This window comes from Tachyglossus aculeatus, chromosome 1 (genome assembly GCF_015852505.1).
Source record: "Tachyglossus aculeatus isolate mTacAcu1 chromosome 1, mTacAcu1.pri, whole genome shotgun sequence".
In the NCBI taxonomy this organism is placed as follows: Eukaryota; Metazoa; Chordata; class Mammalia; order Monotremata; family Tachyglossidae; genus Tachyglossus; species Tachyglossus aculeatus.
This window is the reverse complement of record NC_052066.1, coordinates 97,079,300-97,102,907: the sequence shown is the minus strand read 5'-3', so window position 1 is coordinate 97,102,907 and position 23,608 is coordinate 97,079,300. Positions and strand designations below refer to the sequence as shown.

Below are 23,608 nucleotides of genomic sequence, written 5' to 3'. Positions count from 1 at the left end.
ATGAATGAATGAACAAATACCATTATTATTATTATTATCCCTCCCTCCCTGGGAGCCCCAGAGAGGCAGACCATTCCCGCTCCACCCCCGTCCATCGTCCTCCTTCTCCCTCTGCTCCTGCCAATCGAGCTAAGGGGGTGCCCACCGCTCGGGACTTTATATTCATGGAGATCCTTGGGCTACTCACCGACACAAATTCTTCAAAGTTGATTTTACCATCTTTGTTGTTGTCGGCGAAGGTCAGAATCTTCTCCACAATCTCCCGCACCTTGTAACCAGGCAGGGGGAGGCTGGCTTCTTTGAAGAGGTCCTGGAGCTCGTAGTCACTGACGTATCCGCTGTTGTCAACATCTGGAGGGGGCAGGAGGGGAATGTCGGGTATGAGGCATTAGGACTTACTTCATCCTGACCGGCTCTGGAAGCTGGTCCGGCCTGGCTGGAGAGGAAAGCCATGCCCAAGATTCGCCAGAGAAGAAACTTGTTTAGACTTTGGGAAGAAACGTGGCCTAGTGGGAAAAGGTAGGAGTCTGGAGACCTGAGTTCTAATACTGGCTCTGCCATGCATTCACTCATTCATTCAATCATATTTATTGAGCGCTTACTGTGTGCGGACCACTGTACTAAGCACTTGGGAAGTACAAGTTGGCAATATATAGAGACAGTCCCTACCCAACAACAGGCTCCTTGGGCAAGTCACTTAAGTTCTCTGTGACTCAGTTGCTTCAACGGTCAAATGGTGATACAATACCCATTCTCCCTCCTACTTAGAGTGTGAGCCTCATGCAGGACAGGGACTGTGTCCAACCTGAAATACTTGTGCCTGGTGCTTAGGAAAAAAAATCATATTTTTTGGGGGGGCGGTTATGGCATTTATTAAGCGTCTACTATGTGGAAAGCACGGTTCAAAGCACTTACTATGTATCAAGCACTATTCTAAGCACTGGGGTAGATAAAAGATAGTCAGATTGGACATAAACCCTGTCCCATATGGGTCTCACAGTCTTAATCCTCATTTTACAGAGTAAGGAAGTGAGGCACAGAGGATAGACTTGCCCGAGATCATTCAGCAGACAAGGGGCGGAGCCGGGATGAGAACCCAAATCCTTCTGGCCCCCAGGCCCGGGCTCTATCCACCAGGCTTTGCTGCTTCTCTTGACACATAGTGTGCTTGACACATAATCACTTAACAAATACCATAAAAAAATTCAGGAATAGGATAGAACAACAGCAGTTTTTTATAGCGGCTGGGATCGGCGTAGCATTCCCCCACCTCTAACCACTGAAAAAAGTATTTTGAGCCCACTGTTGGGTAGGGACTGTCTCTATATGTTGCAAATTTGTACTTCCCAAGCGCTTAGTACAGTGCTCTGCACACAGTAAGTGCTCAATAAATACGATTGATGATGATGATGATGACAGGAACCCGCAGAGGTCTTGTCTGGGCCTGTGGCTTCAGGGACATGCATTGTTCCGGGTTCCAGGGGAGCAACCAGGAAGACTTGGTCTCTAGTGACACTCCTCTTCCCCCAGCTCCTCACCCTCAGGAAATGGCAATCCGCAAAACAGCTGCGGTGATCCCAAATCCTGCAGGGAAACCGATGGATAAATGGACAGCAAAAGCACGTCTGACTTTTGTTCATTCTGCAATCACGCCGTCATCATCAGGAAGACAAAGTCATTTCGGACCCACTCCGGATCAGGTCTCAGAGAGCCGGTTCACGTTCTGGCCGTCAGAGGGGATGGGGAAAGTGGTGCTCAATAAATACGATTGAGTGAGTGAGTGAGTATGGGGATGGGGGTTGAGGGCGGGGTGAAGGGGAGCTGTGGGAATGCCTGGCTCTCCAAGGAGAAGTCCTCAGACTGTCTTTGCCTCTCTCCCTGGGTCAGGACCCTCTCCCCTCCAGTCCGGAACTGCTCTCTGACACCATCTTCCAATGGCTGCAATGATCAGGAAAAAAAATCATATTGGTTTTTTGGGGATTTTTTTGATGACATTTATTAAGCGTTTACTATGTGCAAACGGCGTGATTGCAGAATGAACAAAAGTCAGACGTGCTTTTGCAGTCCATTTCTCCATCGGTTTCCCTGCAGGACTTGGGATCACCGCAGCTGTTTTGTGGATTGCCATTTCCTGAGGGTGAGGAGCTGGGGGAAGAGGAGTGTCACCACTCCTCCCCAAGAGAAAATCCATGTGGGACACCCTACAGCAGGGCCCCCTGCAGAAAGAGGCAGCAGTTGTCCACCATTTGTCTGCTGTGTGACCTTGAACAAGTCACTTAACTTCCCTGTGCATCTGTTAACTCATCTGCAAAATGGGGATTAAGGCTGTGGACCCCAAGTGGTACTATTCTATTTATTTTGTTAATGATCTGCATCTAGCTTTATTTCTGTGTATTCAGATGACATGACACCTGTCCACATGTTTTGTTTTGTTGTCTGTCTCCCCCTTCTAGACTGTGAGCCCGTTGTTGGGTAGGGACCGTCTCTATATGTTGCCAACTTGTACTTCCCAAGCAGTTAGTACAGTGCTCTGCACACAGTAAGCGCTCAATAAATATGATTGAATGAATGAATGGATTGGGTCCCACCTAATTAGCTTGTATCTATCCCAGTGCTTAGTAGAGTGTCCGGCACATAGTAAGAGCTTAACAAATACCAAAAAAGAAGCAGATTGGCACGATACTGGTGAATCCAAGCCAGAGTTCCATGTGGAATTTTGAGGGAAGAAAGATCAGGATCTCCTCTGTCCCTGTAGACCTCCAGAAGACATGGAGGGAGGCAGCAGAAGTCTTATTTTTTATTCTTTATTTAATTTATTTTGTTTCGGGGTTTTTGATATTTGCAGAGTGTTAACTAAGTTCCAGGCATGGTACTAAGTTGCTGGGGTAGGCACAAGCTAATCAGGTTGGACACAGTCCATGTCCCAGATGGGGCTCGCAACTTTAACCCCCATTTTACAGATGAGGGAACTGAGGCACAGAGGTGTTAGGTGATTTGCCCAAGCTCACACAGCAGGCAAGTGGCAGAGCCGGAATTAGAACCCAGGTCCTTCTGATTCCCAGGCCTGTGCTCTATCCACTAGGCCACGCCGCTTTTCATGGAGGAAGGGTGAGGGGCAAGATTTCAGGAAGCCCCTCAAAGGGCAAAGACCTCTGCCAAGTGTTTGGTGATGAATTTTAAAACTGCTCCAGAAACAGACCCATCTCTTCCTTGTGACCTTGAGTCAGTTCTCTCAGGTGCAGGTAATAATGACAATAATAACAATAACTGTGGTATTTGTTAAGTGCTTACTGTGTGCCAGACACTGTACTAAGGACTGGGGTGGATACAAGGTAATTGGGCTGGGCAGAGTGCCAGTCCAATGCTGGGCTCAGTCTTTATTCCAATTTTACAGATGAAGTAACTGAGGCACAGGGAAGTGATGTGACTTGCCCGAGGTCACACAGCAGATACATGGAAGAGCTGGGATTAGAACCCGAGTCCTCATGACTCCCAAGCTCATATTCTATCCACTAGGTCACGGCTGCTTCCCCAGCATGGCTTGGGGAAGGTCAAGGGAGGAGAACTTTGTATTTTAGCAAATCATCATCGAGTCAGCCATCTGAACAGTCCGCTGGAGCAGCCCTTCCCCAACCTGGAGCAAACTCCATTTCCCTTCTTGAATTATTTATTCTGAATATTGACAAAGAACGGCTGTGGTGTTCCAAGCGGGTGACTCAGAGGAGAATTAACAGGTGCCAAAGCCGATGAAAAGATCATCTGCTCAATTAGCTGGGCATTGCATTCTGTTCTATCCAGCAGGATGGAAAATGTGCTTTTTGGATCTTATAGAGCAAGAGCAGGGGCCTTGGTTCTCCCTGAGCATGAGTTCACCACACTTCTGACTGAAAAATTAATAGCGGGAACTCACCAAATCCACCATTCCGGTGGTATGGAAGAGAGGATCCAGGGCCAGAAGGACTACCCCAAAGTGGGGAAGAATAAGCAGTGAAGGAGCAAAACCTGTGTGTGGGCAATTGTGTGTTTGTGTTTTGCTCATTTCCTAAATCTCCCCCCCCTACACACGCACACACATACACACTTACACATATATATTAACTGCCTTAGTGAATATACCAACTATGGTCTAACCCAGTGCCCTTCTAGGGGTACGATTGTTGGAATTATTCGGGTTTTTTAATTGTACTTGTTAGGCACTTACTATGTCCCTGGCACTATACTAAGCATTGGGTAGATATAAGGTAATCAGGATGGACAAAGTCCCACAGAGGCACAGAGAAGTTAACCGGCTTACCCAAGGATACACAGCCAATAAGTTGCGGAGCCAAGATTAGAACACACTTGTCTGTGTATTCTAAGTCACTTAACTTCTCTGTGCCTCAGTTCCCTCATCTGTAAAATGGGCATTAAGACTGTGACTCCTATGTGGGACAGGGACTGTGCCCAACCTGCTTAACTTGCATTTACCCTAGCACTTTAGTACAGTGCCTGGCACAAAGTAAGCGCTTAACAAATATCTTAAAAAAATGTGAAACTGGATTAGAACTCAGGTCCTCTGACTCGCAGGCCTGTGCTCTTTCCATTAGGCCTCATCATTTCTGGGTTCACCAGTTGTCATGAAAATCCCTCAAGGCATCTCTCTGGGCAGCACCCAGCACACTGTGGGGGCTAGGTTTGAAAATGCCCATTATTACCAATAATAAAAATCCAGAGGAAAGACACAGTGTTCATTCAATATCAGAGCTGCAAATTTGTGCACGCATGCACACGTGTGCACGTGCCTAGTGAAAACGTGCCAAATATCTTTTTTTTCCTCAAGGTTACTATGTCAGGCCATTGCTGGGTTTGGAGCAGAATAGTAACAACATCACGTTCTTGAACTCACGAAGCCTCTGGGCTATGAGATAAATTTGACTTTTGAAGCCCGAATTGGCAATCGCTGGGCTGAAACCTTGGGTTGAATGAATTCTCATAGAGGATTTCCGTGTGTCCACACTGTTTTCACCCAAGGCCTGGCTTTTTTCTCACCCAAATGCCCCTGAAGTTTGAGGGGATGTTGCAGTTGCCCCACCCTGGGCAGGTAGGCCCTGAGCCCACTGTTGGGTAGGGACTGTCTCTATATGTTGCCAACTTGTACTTCCCAAGCGCTTAGTACAGTGCTCTGCACACAGTAAGCGCTCAATAAATACGATTGATTGATTGACTGATTGATTGATTCCTCCTGCTCTCAGAGTGGTGCAGAAGACAGGGATCTAGTCAAGATGAAGGGGGGTGTCCCTGACAGGATGGAGGTTATTATTCCGATTGCTGAGTGGTGGAGGACTCTCCTATTATCATCATCATCAATCGCATTTATTGAGCGCTTACTGTGTGCAGAGCACTGTACTAAGCGCTTGGGTAGTACAAGTTGGATCACATCCAGTGTGGGTGACCACCCAGAAACATAGGAGAAAGGGGAAAACAGCACCTGTATATATGTTTGTACAGATTTGTTACTCTATTTTACTTGTACACATTTACTACTTTATTTTGTTAACGATGTGCATCTAGCTCTATTTCTATCTATTCTGATGACTTGACACCTGTCCACATGTTTTGTTCAGTTGTCTGTCTCCCCCTTCTAGACAGTAAGCCTGTTGTTGGGTAGGGACCGTCTCTATATGTTACCAACTTGTACTTCCCAAGCGCTTAGTACAGTGCTCTGCACACAGGAAGTGCTCAATAAATGCGATTGAATGAATGAATGAATCACCGCAAACGTGACAGTTTAGGTCAATTGCTGGTCATAATGGAAAATACAGATTCCATATCATTTTCCATATTATTGAGCACTTCCTTTCCAGCATTCTCACTATCAGTTTCTAGATGTTTTGACGTCAATTTTTAACTGATTTTTTGCTTTCTTTCTGTAGGTGTATGTTAATTGTATTTGCTTTGCTTCCTTTTGTCAGATACATAGGTAGTTCAGTTCATAAAATCTTTCCTGTAGTATTGTGAAATAACTAAACCTATCTGCTCAGAGTTCTTAGTATAGCCACACACTCAGTGAATTGTTTATGATCGTGGTATTTCCATTGAGTCCATTAAAGATGTCAGTGGATTAGCATGTGAGTTGAAAACAAGAATTAAGTCATGTCCATTATCATCATAAGAAGTACTAATGAAAATAATACCTTTGGTTGCCTGGACAAAAGACTGTGAGCCCGTTGTTGGGTAGGGACCGTCTCTATATGTTGCCAACTTGTACTTCCCAAGTGCTTAGTATAGTGCTCTGCACACAGTAAGCGCTCAATAAATACGATTGAATGAAAATTGTGTAAAGGGATATGATCAAGCGATGTGATCAGGGATGTGGTCAGGGGTTCAAACCCCAGCTCCACACCAGTTCACTTAACTTCTCTGTGCCTCAGTTACCTCATCTGTAAAATGAGGATTAAGACTGTGGGACCCCCTTGGGACAACCTGATCACTTTGTAACCTCCCCAGCGCTTAGAACAGTGCTTTGCACATAGTAAGCGCTTAATAAATGCCATCATTATTATTATTATCAAGCTCCAATCAGGCAACAGGACGGGGCCTGGAATTGACCCTGATGCCATGGTCAAGGCAGAAGCCACTATTGCGGGGAGGGAGATTCCCATTCTCTGGCAAAGAGCAAAGAGAGGTTACCCTGCAGGCCCATGGGCCTGGAGCAGGTCAGTGGCCTTGTCATTTATTAACCACATTTACTCACTCTGTGCAAGGAGACAGCAACCATTACAAAGGTCAGTTCCCTCAGGAATTCTCCAGGTCTCTATCAACTTATCTGAGAGTAATAAACAAATCTGCTGAAATATCCTTTGAGATAATGGAAGAAAGGTCCTCACCGCAGAAGTCGGTTTAAGAGCAGGTGGGAGATCTTAAAGAGTTTCCATTGTCCAGAAACCTACCTATTTTATTGAATGCTTCCTGAAGTTCCTCCAGTTCTTCCCGGGAAATGGTCACTGTGTTGTTTTCCATCTTGGTTACCGTGAGTGACTTCTAGTCCTTTTCTCAGTATCTGGAAAGGGAATAATTTAGAAAATTAGGGCCACAGAGAACACTCCAACTCACATTGAGGTCAAAGGATGAACATGGCCTTTAAGCACAAGCCCTTCCCGATTGTCCTAGCAGAAAAATTATGGCTCCTCCTCTCTCATCCCCCACCTCCGGACTCTGTCGGAAACAACGGGGAAGTGTTCAGGATCCCGGAAGCACAGGCCCTGGTTCACACCTGGCTCTCAGCACTAACCGACCCTTCTCAATAGCCTGCCTGGTTTCTAGTTCACCATTTTTCCGCTTTTCAGGAGAGCGAACAGCTCAGTTTCAGAAAATCCCAGCTAAAGTGTAGCATTTCCAAGGGCAGTGGGCAAGGTCAGAGAGTGAAATTACAAACAAATTCCAAAAACAATTTCCACAGAGCGAAAGGACTGGATAACTCCATGTCCTCTCTTCTAGACCAGAACGGATTCTAAAGTTTTTCTCCCTGCATTCTTTCTAAATTTAACTGCCTCCCACCCAGGGTTTCCTAAATGTGATTCCGCATCCGCAGTCCCTGCTTTCATTTACTTATTTCTTATGGCATTTGTTAAACGCTTGCTATGTGCCAGGCACTGTACTCAACGCTGGGGTAGGTGCAAGCTAGTCAGGTTGGAAGCAGTCTGTGTCCCACATGGGACTCACTGTCTTAATCCCCATTTTCCAGATGAGGTAACTGAGCCCCAGAGAAGTGAAGTGACTTGCCCCACGTCCTTCAGCAGACAAGTGGCAGAGCCAGGATTAGAACTCAGGTCCTTCTGGCTTCTGTGCCCCTACTCTACCCTAGGCCATGCTGCTTCTCCTCCTTTTCCCTCCCTTTCCTCTCCTCATTTTCCCTCCTTTCCTCTCCCCCATCCTTCCTTTCTCCTCCCAATTCTCTTTCACTGCATTTAGTAAACTTCAGCTCTCCACAAAATCATCACAGGTTGAGGAGTCTTGGTTGCAAGAGATCTCTCGGTTTAATGCACTGTAAAAACTCTCCTTAAAGCCCTGCACCGTTCTCATAGCATGGGAATATTCCGTTTGCCTCAGTTGGCTTCACTTGCTTTTATTTCAGTAACTTTGGGACCTAGGATTAGACAGCAGAAGGGCAACAAGAAGATAACTACCCTCTCTGTTCTTTTTCTTTTAACCTCCCTGTTGCTACACTCACTTAGCCAAGGAAATAGGGGGGCTTCTGGATTAGTGGATAAGATTCCCTCGCCCCTTACTTCCTGGTTAATATGGGATAGAATGGGAATTCCTGGGGGTCTCTGGAACTCTTCAACTTTTAGACTGTGAGCCCACTGTTGGGTAGGGACTGTCTCTATATGTTGCCAATTTGTACTTCCCAAGCGCTTAGTACAGTGCTCTGCACATAGTAAGCGCTCAATAAATACGATTGATGATGGCGATTGATGATGATATATCCAAAATTTTGTATAATGGAGAGTCTTATTCCACAAAATAGGACGTTATTTGGATCCAGGCAACAGGTGGACTATAATTATCTTTTTTATGTTTCCTTCCACTAGTCTGATTCAGAAAAGGGGATTTTCTTTGATTAAGATTGTGAGCCCCCCGCGGAACAACCTGATCACCTTGTAACCTTCCCAGTGCTTAGAACGGTGCTTTTCACATAGTAAGTGCTTAATAAATGCCATCATTATTATTATTATTTCAGGGGAACCAGAGTTCCCCCTCTCCTGCCTTCCTGGCTGGCGGGATGCAGAGTGTGAGCTCTTCAATTTTCCCACGCTGCCCACAAGTGTCATTTCCATATTCTCTCCAATTTGACCGGGGTACTGGGTGACATTGAAACTTAATTGTCCAGAAAGTACAGAGTCATTTGTGCAAATGAACTGGCGGAGTGTAGGGCTGGCTGTAGAAATGTCCTGGCCCGGGGCTTGAGGGTCTCACGAGTCCCCCGTGTGACCTGTGATGCAAGCGATGTTGTATGCTCCGGTGCACGGTAACGTCCCACGCGGCACAGCCTGATTGTGTCGTCGCGCTGTGCCGTACCACTCCACCCAAACTGTAGCTCCTCTCTGCAAATCCCTAGACCAAGCTCTTCCATCATCAATAGTGGTATTTGTTGAGTGCTTAGTGGAAATAACACTGGCTTTGGAGTCAGATGTCATGAGTTCAAATCCCGGCTCCACCGATTGTCAGCTGTGTGACTTCGGGCAGGTCACTTCACTTCTCTGGGCCTCAGTTACCTCATCTGTAAAATGGGGATTAAGACTGTGAGCCCCCCGTGGGATTACCTGATCGCTTTGTAAACTCCCCAGCGCTTAGAACAGTGCTTGGCACAGAGTAAGTGCTTAATAAATGCCATCATTATTATTACTATGTGTAGAGCATTTTACTAAATGCTTGGGAAAGTACAATGCAGCAGATTTGGCAGACACATTCCCTGCTACAACAAGCTTAGAGTCTCCGCAGCTTCAAAAACCGTCAGAAAAAGTGAACACACACACACACACACACACACACGCTTACGCACATGATCACACACATGCTTAGACATACACACTTCCTCCAAGGCTCCAGGTAGTTAATAACAATAATAATAATAATAATTATGGTACTTGTTAAGCACTTACTAAGTGCCAAGCACTGTTCTAAGCACTGGGGGAGATACAAGGTAATCAGGTTGTCACACATGGGGCTCACAGTCTTAATCCTCATTTTCCAGATGAGGTAACTGAGGCACAGAGAAGTTAAGTGGCTTGCCCCAAGTCACACAGCTGATAAGTGGCGGAGTCAGGATTAGAACCCATGATCTCTGACTCCCAAGCCCGTGCTCTTTCCACTGAGCCTTGCTGCTTCTCCACTTCACTTGTTGTGGACATGAAATGTCACTGTTTATTGTTGTATTGTACTTTCCCAAGCACTTAGTACAGTGCTCTGCACACAGTAAACACTTAATAAATATGATTGTTTGAATGAATGAATCCACCTCCTCATCAAACAGAAACTCCTGCTTCACTTGCTTGCTGTGTGACCTTGGACAAGTGACTTCACTTCTCTGTCCTCAGTTTCCTCAACTTAGACTGCTAGTCTCTCATGGGGCAGGTACATTGAGCTGATTAACTTGCATCTACCCCAGCGCTTAGAGCACAGCAACCATTTTACAAATACCATCATTATAATTTTTATAATTAACCACTGGTAACTGAGCAATGCTCACCCAAATGGCAAGGGGCCAAAAAAGGGGCCCAATCATATTTCTGTGGACAAGGGGGGGCAAGGAGTTCTGTCTCAAAGATACTCATACCTAGGGATCAATCAAATCTTATGTGTGGCTCACAGTCTTAATCCCCATTTTACAGATGAGATAAATGAGGGACAGAGAAGTGAAGTGACTTGTCCAAGGTCACACAGCAGACGTGGCAGAGATAGGATTAGATCCAGGTCTTCCGAGTCACAGGCCCATGCTCTTTCCACTAGGCCATGCTGCTTCATTCTCTACTGTTTCTCCACTATTCAAATTAAATCCCCACATGCTTCATTTTGTGTGGAGTCATGCAGTGGGGAAAGAGTAGTTCCCAGCAGTGATTAAGACCTGACCTATAAAAAAAATGAAAGTGATTTCCTTCCGGAACCATAAAAAGCAGTATCTCAAGTTCCTTGGTTCCTATCTAGTACCACAATCCCCCTGATAGCTGAGTAGTAGAGGAGACTTAGACTTAGAACTGAGTATTAGAGGCCATTCCTCTGGCCAGGAATAAATGGGTTTGATGAGATTTGCTGCCCTATCATTGAAGGGGAACAATACCAGTTTTCAAAGTGACCTCTGGTGTTTTTTTTTGTTTTTTGTTTCTTTGTAATGGTGTTTGTTAAGTGTTATGTGCCAGGCACTATATTAACCACTGAGGTAGAACCAAGCCAATGAATATGAATCAATCAATCAAGAAATCGTATCCATTAAATGCTTACTGTGTGTAGAGCACTGTACTAAGTGCTTGGGAGAGTACAATACAACAGAGCTGGTAGACACATTCTCTGCCCACAGCGAGCTCACAGTCTGGGAGACAGATGTTAATATAAATAAATAAATTATGGATATGTACATAACTGCTGTGGGATTGAGGGAGGGGTAAATAAAGGGAGTAAATCAGGGTGATGCCGAGGGAGTGGAAAAAGAAGATATGAGGGTTTAGTCAGGGAAGGCCTCTTGGAGAAGATGTGCCCTCTATATACCTTTCAATGGCAGGAGAGTAATTATAAGAAGAGGGAGGGTGTCCCAGGCCAGAGACAGGATGTGGGCAAGAAGTTGGCAGCGAGATAGACGAGATGGAGGTACAGTGAGAAGGTTAGCATTAGAGGAGTGAAGTATGTGGGCTGGGTTGAATTATCCTTACCGTTGGCTTTAAAGCGGTCAATCACCTTGGCTCCTCCTACCTCATCTTGGTGCTCTCCTAATTCAACCCGCACAACAAATACGATTGATTGATTGATTGATTGGATTCATTCATTCAATCAACCACATTTATTAAGTGCTTACTGTGCTCAGAGCACTGTACTAAGAGCTTGGGAAAAGTACAATACAACAATAAACCATGACATTCCCTGCCCACAACAAGCTTACAGTGTAGTGGCGGGGAGGCAGGCATCAATACAAATAAATAAAATTACAGATATGTACATAACTGTTGTGCGGCTGGGGCTGGGTGCAGGGGAGGGCAAAAGGAACAAGTCAGGAAGATGCAGAAGTGAGTGGGTGATGAGGAAAAGTGGAGTTTTAGTCTGGGAAGGCCTCTTGGAGCAGATGTGCCTTCAATAAGGCTTTGAAGGAGGGGAGAGTAATTGTCTGTTGGATATGAGAAGGGAGGGTGCTCCAGGCCGGAGGCGGGATGTGGGCCAGGGGTGGCGAAGAGACAGACGAGATTGAGGCCCGATAAGAAGGTTAGTATCAGAGGAGCAGAGTGTGCGGTCTGGGTTATAGAAGAAGATAAGTGGGGTGAGATAGGAGGGGGCAGGTGATGGAGCACTTTAAAGCCAACGGTGAGGAGCTTCTGTTTGATACGGAGGTGGATGGACAACCACAGGAAGTTCTTGAGGAGTGGGAAAACAGACTGAATATTTTTTAGAAAAATAATCTGAGCAGCAGGCAGCAGAGGGAAGTATGGACTAGAGTGGGGAGAGAAGGAAGCAGGGAGGTCAGCAAGGTGGCTGATACAATAATCAAGGCAGGATAGGATAAATGCTTGGATTAAAGTGGCAATAGTTTGAAAGGGGAGGAAAGGGTAGATTTTAGCGATGTTGTGAAGGTTGAATCGACAGAAGTTTGTGATAGATTGAATATGGGGGTTGAATGAGAGAGATGAGTCAAAGAAAATGCCAAGGTTGCAGGCTTGTGAGACAGGAAGGGTGGTAGTGCTATGTTGATGGGAAAGTCAGGGGGAGGGGAGGGTTTGGGTGGGAAGATAAAGAGTTCGGTTTTAGATGTGTCAAGTTTGAGATACTTCCGGGGCATCCAAGAAGAGATGTCTTGAAAGCAGGAGGAAATGTGAGACTGCAGAGAGGGAGAGAGATCGGGGCTAGAGATGTAGATTTGGATATCATCCTCACAGAGATGGTAGTTGAAGCCAAGGGAAAGAATGAGTTCTCTAAGAGAATGGGTGTAGATGGAGAATAGAAGGGAAGCCAGAACTGAACCTTAAGGGAGTCCCACGGTTAATCATTCATTCATTCAATCATATTTATTGAGCGCATACCGTGTGCAGAGCACTGTACTAAGCGCTTGGGAAGTACAAGTCAGCAACATATAGAGATGGTCTCTACCCAACAACGAGCTAAGGGGTGGGAGGCAGAAGAAGAGCCTGAGAAAGAGACTGAGAGTGAGAGCAGACAGAAAGATAGAAGAAGAACCAGGGAGGACATTGTCAGTGAAGCTGCAGTGCAGAAGGCAGCTGAGAGGTCGACTGAGTCTAATTAGGTTGGACACAGACAGAGTTGTCCCATACAGAGTTCACATTCTTAATCCCCATGTTACAGATGAAGTAACTGAGGCACTGAGAAGTTAAGTAACTCGACAAAGGCCATGCCTCAGACAAGTGGCGAAGGCAGGATTAGAAGGGCAGAAAGGGGAAAGGGGCTCCAGACACTGTGTTCGACCGAGGGAGGGAGTGATTTTTGTGACTCTGGGTTGCAGCTGTCAGGATTTGAGCAGCCAAATGGTGTGGTACTATGGCAGGAATGACAGAGCCCAGCCCTCGAGGACCTTGGGTAGGTGTCCCCCAAGTTGGCATAACTGGCACTTCCTTCTCCACTAAACCCATCAGGAGTGTCCTCCATTTTCTAGCAGGAATGGTGCCATATGGGTTTTTTAATGGTATTTTTTAAGTGCCTACTGTGTTCCAGGCAATGTATTATATTAGCCCAGCCTGCACCCTCCGCTTCTCTGCCACTAATCTCCTCACCATGCCTCGTTCTCGCCTGTCCCGCCATTGACCCCCGGCCCACGTCATCCCCCTGGCCTGCAATGCCCTCCCTCCACTCATCCGCTAAGCTAGCTCTCTTCCTCCCTTCAAAGCCCTACTGAGAGCTCACCTCCTCCAGAAGGCCTTCCCAGTCTGAGCCCCCTCCTTCCTCTCCCCCTACCCCCCATCCCCCCTGCCTTACCTCCTTCCCCTTCCCACAGCACCTGTATATTTGTATATATGTTTGTAGGTATTTATTACTCTATTTATTTATTTTATTTATGCATTATTCTATTTATTTTATTTTGTTAATATGTTTTGTTTTGTTCTCTGTCTCCCCCTTCTAGACTGTGAGCCCACTGTTGGGTAGGGACCGTCTCTATATGTTGCCAACTTGTACTTCCCAAACAGTACAGTGCTCTGCACACAGTAAGCGCTCAATAAATACGATTGAATGAATGAATCATCATCAATCGTATTTATTGAGCGCTTACTGTGTGCAGAGCACTTTACTAAGCGCTTGGGAAGTACAAAGTTGGCAACATATAGAGACAGTCCCTACCCAGCAGTGGGAATGAATGAACATTAAGCACTGGGGTAGGCACTAGCTAATCAGTTTGGACTCAGTCCCTGTCCCGCATGGGGCTCACAGTCTTAATCCCCATTTTACAGATGAGGGAACTGAGGCCCAGAGGAGTGAAGTGACTCACCCAAGGTCACAGAGCAGACAAGTGACGGAGCCGGAATTAGAACCCAGGTCCTTCTGAATCCCAGGCCCGGGCAACAAGGATGTGCAGGGGAGACAGAGAGTCACGTCATGAAGAAGAGGAGAAACCTAGCAACGGGAGGAAATGAGAGCAGGTGCCAGGTTGCCATGGCAGCTGAGGAGGTCACCATCCCCGTTATTGGGCTATCTAACTAGAGTTACATAGGGCAGTGAGATCTCACCTCCTGTCATGCGGGGCAAGGGAGAGACAGGCTGCTGCTTTTTCAAATTTGTCCTTAATGTTGATAATTTATACTTGCGGGTGAGAAGCAGCGTGACAGTGTAATAATAATAATGATAATCATGATGGTACTTGTTAAGCACTTACTATGTGCCAGGCACTGTTCTAAGTGCTTAACAAATACAAGACAATTGGGTTGGACATGGTCCCTGCCCCACATAGGGCTCACAGTCCTAGTCCCTGTTTTACAGATGAGGAAACTGAAGCACAGGGAAGTGAAGTGATCGGCCCAAGGTCACACAGCAGATAAGTTGGTGGAGCCAGGATTAGCAAAGGACAGAGGCCTGAGCATCAGGGGACCTGGGTTCAAATCCCACTTCTGCTACTTGTCAGCTGTGCGCCCTTAGGCACATCACAACGTCTCACTGTGCCTCCGTTTCTTCATCTGCAAAATGGGGATTCAATACCCATTCTCCCTCCTCCTTAAACAATGAGCCTCATGTAGGAGCAGGACTGAGGGACTGTTTCTGGTCTGTTCACGTTGTATCTACCCCAGAGTTTAGCACTGTGCTTGGCGTATAGTAATCATGACTGTGGTTTTTGTTAAGTGCTTACTATGTGTCAAGCACTTTACTAAGTGCTGGGGTAGATAAAAAATCAACAGGATCCATATCACTGTTTAAGTAGGAGTGAGAACAGATATTGAATCTTGTTCTGCAGATGAAGAAACCGAGGCAGACAGAAGTGAAATGAAGGTCACACAGCATTTTGACTGGCAGAGGCAGAATTAGAACTCAGGTTTTCTGACTCCCGGGGCCTGGGTTCTTTCCATTAAGGCCACGCATAACAAATCCCCCCATTATTGTAACCCAGAGAAAGGACTCATGCCTAAAAACTATCTTTTCTTAAGCCTTTCACGTGTTCTCGAGAATCTAAACCAATTTTAGGAGAAGTCACGGGATTTTCCACAAAGTTCATTAAACACTCAAGCTAAACCTGGCTCTGACAATAACAACGGTAACAATGCTGTTGGGTTGAGAGTTGCCCCTGGGACGGAACCCCGACTTGAACCGTAGATGAACGAAACCATAATGCACAAATCTTAATGTACAGCCCAACTTTCCCCCAAAGATATTGATGGGTTTTATGCCTAATATATTCCCGGAGCTGCCTTTATTGGAGACATCTTTCCGGAAACCCACTTCAGTTAAAGCAGAGGACTGGAGGCTACAGTACTTTAATAAAGAATGTAATGAAAATAGCATAATGACGCTTTGGCTAAAAAGGCCTTAGGAGGAACTGCTCTCTATTGCTCTGAATGCACACACAAACACACACAGACATCATCATCATCATCATTATCATCAATCAATCAATCAATCAATCATATTTATTGAGTGCTTACTGTGTGCAGAGCACTGTACTAAGCACTTGGGAAGTACAAGTTGGCAACGTATAGAGACGATCCCTACCCATCATCGCTATATGTTGAACACTTTCTGTGTGCAGAGCACCATACTAAGTGTTCCCCTTTTAGACTGTGAGCCCACTGTTGGGTAGGGACTGTCTCTATGTGATGCCAATTTGTACTTCCCAAGCGCTTAGTACAGTGCTCTGCACATAGTAAGCGCTCAATAAATACGATTGATTGATTGATTGATTGTTTGGGCGAGCATGATACAACATAGGTGGGAGATATGTTCCCTGTCCACAGTGAAAATGACATAATACAAGACTGCTCCTTCCTGGGCCACTGTGACTGGCTGTCCAGGATCCTACAGAGAGAATCAGTACAAAACTGATTGGAAACTGACTATGTGCAGAGCACTCTACTTGGTAGCTACTTTAAGTGGAGCGCTGTACTACATGCCTAATAATAATAATAATTATAATATTTGTTAAGAGCTTACTATGTGCCCGGCACTGTACTGAGCACTGGGGTGGATACGAGCAAATCGGGTTGGACACAGTGCCTATCCCATTTGGGGCTCACAGTCTCGATCCCCATTTTCCAGATGAGGTAACTGAGGCCCAGAGAAGTGACTTGTCCAAGATCGCACAGCAAACAGGTGGCAGAGCGGAATTAGAACCCATGACTTTCTGATTCCCAGGCCCGTGCTCCATCCACTACTCCATGATGCTTCAGTAGCCGCTTCGGTTACTGGATGCCAAGCAACGTACTCGGCAACTGGGGGATATACTGAAGGAGTACAGCCCAGGCCCGGGAGTCAGAAGGACCTGGGTTCTAATCCTGCCTCTGCCACCTGTCTGCTCTCTGACTTTGGGCAAGTCACTTCAATTCTCTGGGCCTCAGTGACCTCATCTTTAAAATGGGGATTAAATGGGGGACATGGACTGTGGCCAACCTAATTAGCGTGTATCTACTCCAGCACTTAATATAGTCCATGGCATGCAGTAAGCGCTTAACAAATCCCATTAAAAAAGAGTAAAATATGGCAAGTTTGCCACCTCATGGGAAAGTAAAGCAGGCAAAAAAGGACAAACATATGGTGGCTTAAAAAAATGGAAGACTAGCTATAACTATCAAGTGCAAGTGGAGAAAGAATTAGTAGCTACTAAGAGTTGGTAGCTACATTCCCTGCCCACAATGTGCTTACAGTCTTTATCTCATGGATTCGTGATCTTGAGGCATTTGATATTCGCTCTACCCTCAATCGCGCACCACTTATGTACTTACTTTTAAATTATATATTATAAATTATTTATTTATATCATTGTCTCTCTCCCCCTCGAAGACTCTGTGGGCAGGGAACGTGTCTACCAACTCTGCTGTATTGTGGCCTTGCAATCTCTTAGTACATGAGAAGCACCGTGGCTCAGTGGAAAGAGCCCGGGCTTTGGAGTCAGAGGTCATGGGTTCGAATCCCGACTCCGCCACATGTCTGCTGTGTGACCTTGGGCAAGTCACTTAACTTCTCTGAGCCTCAGTTACCTCATCTGTAAAATGAGGATTAAGACTGTGAGCCCTATGTGGGACAACCTGAAGCAGCGTGGCTCAGTGGAAAGAGCCCGGGCTTTGGAGTCAGAGGTCATGGGTTCGAATCCCGACTCCGCCACATGTCTGCTGTGTGACCTTGGGCAAGTCACTTAACTTCTCTGAGCCTCAGTTACCCCATCTGTAAAATGAGGATTAAGACTGTAAGCCCTACGTGGGACAACCTGATCACCTTGTATCCCCCCAGCGCTTAGAACAGTGCTTTGCACATAGTAAGCGCTTAACAAATGCCATCATTATTATTATTATTATTATTATTATTATTATTATTATTACATAGTAAGCAATCAATAAATACTATTGATTGATTGATTGATTGCTTGATCTTGGCCCCACAGGACTCGGGTGAGTGAAGGAGACATGACTAATTAACCCTGGAGTCACAACTCCTTGGCTTTCACCCTTTCTCCCCATTCCTGGCCCCCCGCTCTCCGAGGCAGGGTCCCGGGGAAAGGGGCTCAGGATTTCCTGTCCAGAAGCAGACCCCGAGCCCGACTCTCCCGATGGCCCATTTGTTTCATAACGAGCCCGACGAATGGCATAGCTGTGTGCTTCAGTAGGCAGGTTTCCGACTCTGACCCGCTGGGATCAGTTTACCCTGAGCAGGACATTTGATTGCCCTTACTGGGTTTCAGGGTGGTGCTCTGTGGCTCTCTGAAGGCCTAGAGCTTTGAAACCCCCTTCTCCTTTCATTCATTCATCAGAGAAGCAGCATGGCTCAGTGGAACGAGCCCGGGCTTGAGAGTCAGAGGTCGTGGGTTCTAATCCCAGCTCCGCCACTTGTCAGCTGTGTGACTTTGGGCAAGTCACTTAACTTCTCTGGGCCTCCGTTACCTCATCTGTAAAATGGGGATTAATACTGTGAGCTTCACGTGGGACAACCTGATCACCTTGTATCCCCCCAGCGCTTAGAACAGTGCTTTGCACATAGTAAGTACGTAACAAATGCATTATTATTGTTAGTCAGTCATATTTATTGAGCGCTTACTGTGTGCAGAGTACAGTACTAAGAACTTGGAAATTTCTCCTCTAGCCTCAGAAGACATGGTGTCTCCACTCACGGGGGCTGGGGTGAACACGTTCCCCATGCCCTGGCATCATCATCATCATCATCATCATCATCATCATCATCATCATCAGTCGTATTTATTGAGCGCTTACTGTGTGCAGAGCACTGTACTAAGCGCTTGGGAAGTACATGTTGGTAACATATAGAGACAGTCCCTACCCAGCAGTGGGCTCACAGTCTAAAAGGGGGAGACAGAGAACAAAACCAAACATACTAACAAAATAAAATAAATAAATAAATAAATAGAGTAATAAATATGTACAAACATATATACATATATACAGGCATGGCTGGCCTCCTCCTTCCTTCTCAGTTGGAATGGAAAGGGTTGATTTTTCTCTGCGGGTCCAGTTTCTTACATACCCCCTTGCCACGAGAGTTTATTCATTCCTCATTCAATTGTATTTACTGAGTGCTTACTGTGTACAGAGTACTATACTAAGCACTTGAGAGAGTATGATGCAACTATAAACAGACATATTCCCTGCCCACACCGAGTCTGAAGTCCAGAAGCGGAGACGGACAATAATAAAAAAAAAAATTACAGGTCTGTACACAAGTGCTGCGGGGCTGGGACGGGGGAAGAGCAAAGGGAGCAAGTCTGGGTGACACAGAAGGGAGCGGGAGATGAGGAAGGGGGGAGCTTAGTCTGGGAAGGCTTCTTGGAGGAGATGTGCCTTCAATAAGACTTTGAAGGGGGAGAAAGTAATTGACTGTTGGACATGAGGAGGGAGGGCATTCCAGGCCAGAGGTAGGATGTGGGTGAGAGGACGACGGCAAGATAAATGAAATTGCGGTATAGTGAGACTGTCTAGAGTCCCCTCTGGATTGTAAGCTCATTGTGGGCAAGGAATGTGTCTGTTTATTATATTGTACTCTCCCAAACACTTAGTACAGTGCTCTGCACACAGTAAATCCTCAATAAATGCAACTGAATGAATGGTTGAACGAGAGGCACCATGGCCTACGGGAAAGAGCGAGGACCTAGAAGTCAGAGGACATGGGTTCTAATCTGGGCTCCTCCTCTTGTCTGCTGCGTTAGCTTGGACAGGTCACTTTACTTCTCTGTGCCTCAGTTACTTCATCTGTAAAATGGTGATTAAGACTGTGAGCCCTCTGTAGGACAGAGACTGTCCAGCCTTGATTGGGTTATATCTAGACTGTGAGCCCATTGTTGGGTACGGATTGTCTCTATTTGTTGCCAAATTGTAATAATAATAATGGCATTTACTAAGGGCTTACTATGTGCAAGGCACTATTCTAAGCGCTGGGGAGGTTACAATAATAATAATAATAATAATAATAATGACATTTCTTAAGCGCTTACTACGTGCAAAGCATTATTCTAAGCGCTGGGGAGGTTACAAGGTGATCAGGTTGTCCCACAGGGGGCTCACAGTCTTAATCCCCATTTTACAGATGAGGGAACTGAGGCCCAGAGAAGTGAAGTGACTCGCCCAAAGTCACACAGCTGACAAGGAGTTTGAACCCATGACCTCTGACTCCAAAGCCCGGGCTCTTTCCACTGAGCCACGGTGCTTCTCTATGCTACTTTCCAAGCACTTAGTACAGTTCTCTGCACACAGTAAGTGCTCGATATATATGACAGAATGAATGAATCTACCTCATGACTTTAACAAGTGCTTAACAAATATCATAAAAAAATCACCTAATTCAATAATTGATTCCCACTTCTGGGTAGTCCTGCCCTTGCAGAACAACCCAGTTTGTCTTCTAGAATATTTCCTGGATCTGCCCTGTCCTCTCCACCCACACTGTCATCATCCAGGAACAAGTTGCCAAATGGACTACTGCATCGGCCCTCTCCCTGATTTCCCTGCTTCCAGTCTCTCCCCTCAAGCAATCAATTTACTGATCATATTTACTGAACATTTACTATGCGCAGAGCACTGTACTAAGTGCTTGGGAGACTACAATACAACAGAGTTAGCAGATACGTTCCCTTCCCATAACAAGCTTCCATTTCAAATTCACCTTTCTAAAATGCCATTCAGAACGTCACCCTACCCCTCAAACACATCCAATGGCTACTAATTTTTCTCCAAATCGAAACGAAATGCCTGACCATTAGATTTAAGGCTCTCTCTATCTTTCTTCTCTCGTTCATTCAATTGTATTTATTTAGCGTTCTTCTCCCGTTACTTCCCAGCTCACAATTTTTGCTCCACCAAAGATCATAAATCACTCCCCCTTTCCTCTGACCCTCCAGCTGGCCTCTGACTTGTCCATGACAAATCTGCCCCTTGGGGTGGCCTGATGGCTGGACCTGCCCCTGAGAAGCAGCGTGGCTCAGTGGAAAGAGCACGGGCTTTGGAGTCAGAGGTCATGGGTTCGAATCCCGGCTCCGCCAATTGTCAGCTGTGTGACTTTGGGCAAGTCACTTCACTTCTCTGTGCCTCAGTTCCCTCATCTGTAAAATGGGGATTAAGACTGTGAGCCCCACGTGGGACAACCTGATCACCTTGTATCCCCCCAGTGCTTAGAACAGTGCTTTGCACATAGTAAGCACTTAATACCATTTAAAAAAAAAATCCCGGCTCTGCCAATTGTCAGCTGTGTGACTTTGGGCATGTCACTTAACTTCTCTGTGCCTCAGTTTCTTCATCTGTAAAATGGGGATTAAGACTGTGAGCCCTCCATGGGACAACCTGATCACCTTGTAACCTCCCCAGCACTTAGAGCAGTGCTTTTCAAATAGTAAGTGCTTAATAAATGCCATCATTATTTTATTATTATTATTATTACCTGTAACATATACATAATTTATTTATTTATATTAATGTCTGACTAAGGTCTGACTCCTCCTCTGGACTCTAAGCTCACTGTGGGCAGGGGACATGTCTACCAATCTCTGTTATATTTGTACTATTCATTTATTCATTCAATTGTATTTATTGAGCGCTTACTGTGTGCAGAGCACTGTACTAAGCGCTTGGGAAGTACAAGTCGGCAACATATAGAGATGGTCCCTACCCAACAACGGGCTCACAGTCTAGAAGGGGGTGTTATATTAGCTGAGAAGCAGCATGGCCTAATGGGTAGAGCAGGGGCTTGGGAGTCAGAAGGACCTGGGTTCTAATCCCAGCTCCTCGTCATGTCTGCTGTGTGATCTGGGGAAGGTTACTTCTCTGAGCCTCAGTTACCTCATCTGAAAATGGGGATTAAGACTATGAGCCCTATGTGGGACAAAGACTCTGGCCATCCCGATTTGCTTGTATCCACTTTAGCGCTTAATATAGTGCCTGGCATATAGTAAGCGCTTAACAAATAGCACAAGTATTATTATTATTACTCTCCCAAGAGCTTAGTACAGTGCTCTGCTCACAGTAAGTGCTCAAGAAATATGATTGATCGATTGATTGATTACCCCTGCTGCACCTAAAGCTCATCTCTCCACATGCCCTGTGAGTGTCCCACCCTTGAAGGGTAAGAAGCAGTGAAGCAGAGAAGCAGTGTGGCTCAGTGGAAAGAGCCCGGGCTTTGGAGTCAGAGGTCATGGGTTCAAATCCCGGCTCTGCCAATTGTCAGCTGTGTGGCTTTGGGCAAGTCACTTAACTTCTCTATGCCTCAGTTCCCTCATCTGTAAAATGGGGATTTAGACTGTGAGCCCCCTGTGGGACAACCTGATCACCCTGTAACCTCCCCAGCGCTTAGAACAGTGCTTTGCACATAGTAAGCACTTAATAAATGCCTTCATTATTATTATTATTATTAAGAAGGGAGCGAGAGTGAGGCAGAACAGACGACAAAGAGCAGAGAAGTAAGGGAGCAGAAAACAGAGACCAGAGAGAGAACAGGAGAGAAGTATGGCAGAGGGTGAAGGTTACCACATTCATTCATTCACTCAATCGTATTTATTGAGCGCTTACTGTGTGCAGAGCACTGTACTAAGCGCTTGGGAAGTACAAGTTGGCGACATATAGAGATGGTTCCTACCCAACAATGGGCTCACAGTCTAGAAGGGGGAGTCAGACAACAAAACAAAACATGGGGACAGGTGTCAAGTCATCAGAACAAATAGAAATAAAGCTAGATGCACATCATTACCAAAATAAATAGTATAGCAAATATGTCCAAGTAAAATAAATAGAGCAATAAATCCGTACAAACACATATACAGGTGCTGTGCTGTGGGGAGGGGAAGGAGGTAGGGCGGGGGGTGGGGAGGAGGAGAGGAAAAAGGGGGCTCAGTCTGGGAAGGCCTCTTGGAGGAGGTGAGCTCTCAGAAGGGCTTTGAAAAGAGGAAGAGAGCTAGCTTGGCGGATGTGTGGCGGATTCTCCCAAATAAAAGTGGGACAATGAGTAAGAGGAAGTGAAATGTAGCATAGGAGAGAGGTAGGGCAGAGGGTAGAGGTCGCCGCACAAGAATGAGAGAAAAAGGAAGTGAGAGAGAGTGGGAGGGAGAGAGGAGAGGTGAAAAGAAAGAGACAGACACCATAAAGGACTTGTCTTTATGCTGTTGAGTCATCTCCAACCTATAGCAACGCCATGGACACATTCATTCATTCATTCATTCATTCATTCATTCATTCATTCAATCGTACTTATTGAGCGCTTACTGTGTGCAGAGCACAGTACTAAGCCCTTGGGAAGTTCAAGTTGGCAACATACAGAGACGGTCCCTACCCAACAGTGGGCTCACAGTCTAGAAGACTTCATTCCAAGCCCCACCTCCTTTGGGAAACCCTACTCCAACGCAGTTAGAGAACTAATTCCTGTGAGCACCCCCACCCCCCCACCCAAGGGCCAGTGTTTAAGTCCCACTTCCATATCCTTTCCCTATGCTTCATACAATGCTCTGCATAGAGTAAATCCTTAATCAACACTATTACTACTAGAAAGTACCCACCCTATTGTCAGAAAGCTAATACACTGTAAAACATAAAATGGGAATATTCATTCATTGATTCATTCAATCGTATTTATTGAGCGCTTACTGTGTGCAGAGCACTGTACTAAGCGCTTGGGAAGTACAAGCTGGCAACATTTTTCCCAGAACGCCCCACCTCCATCTGCAATCGTTCTGGTAGTGTGTCCATAGAGTTTTCTTGGTAAAAATACAGAAGTGGTTTACCATTTCCTCCTCCTCTTT

At 45.8% G+C, this 23,608-nt stretch overlaps 1 protein-coding gene across 2 annotated transcripts in view; it reads right to left on the bottom strand.

Moving 5' to 3' along the window:
• The window catches only part of PLS1 (plastin 1), a 142,681-nt gene that overhangs the window by 67,306 nt on the left and 51,767 nt on the right, over positions 1-23,608 (bottom strand). For both annotated transcript variants that reach the window (XM_038743244.1, XM_038743245.1), the window contains 2 exons: positions 6,930-7,039; positions 188-351 (listed from right to left, as the gene is read on the bottom strand). In XM_038743244.1, the coding sequence (XP_038599172.1) occupies positions 188-351; positions 6,930-6,999 (234 nt within the window). In that variant the 5' untranslated portion in view covers positions 7,000-7,039. The remainder of the gene's footprint in view (positions 1-187; positions 352-6,929; positions 7,040-23,608) is intronic.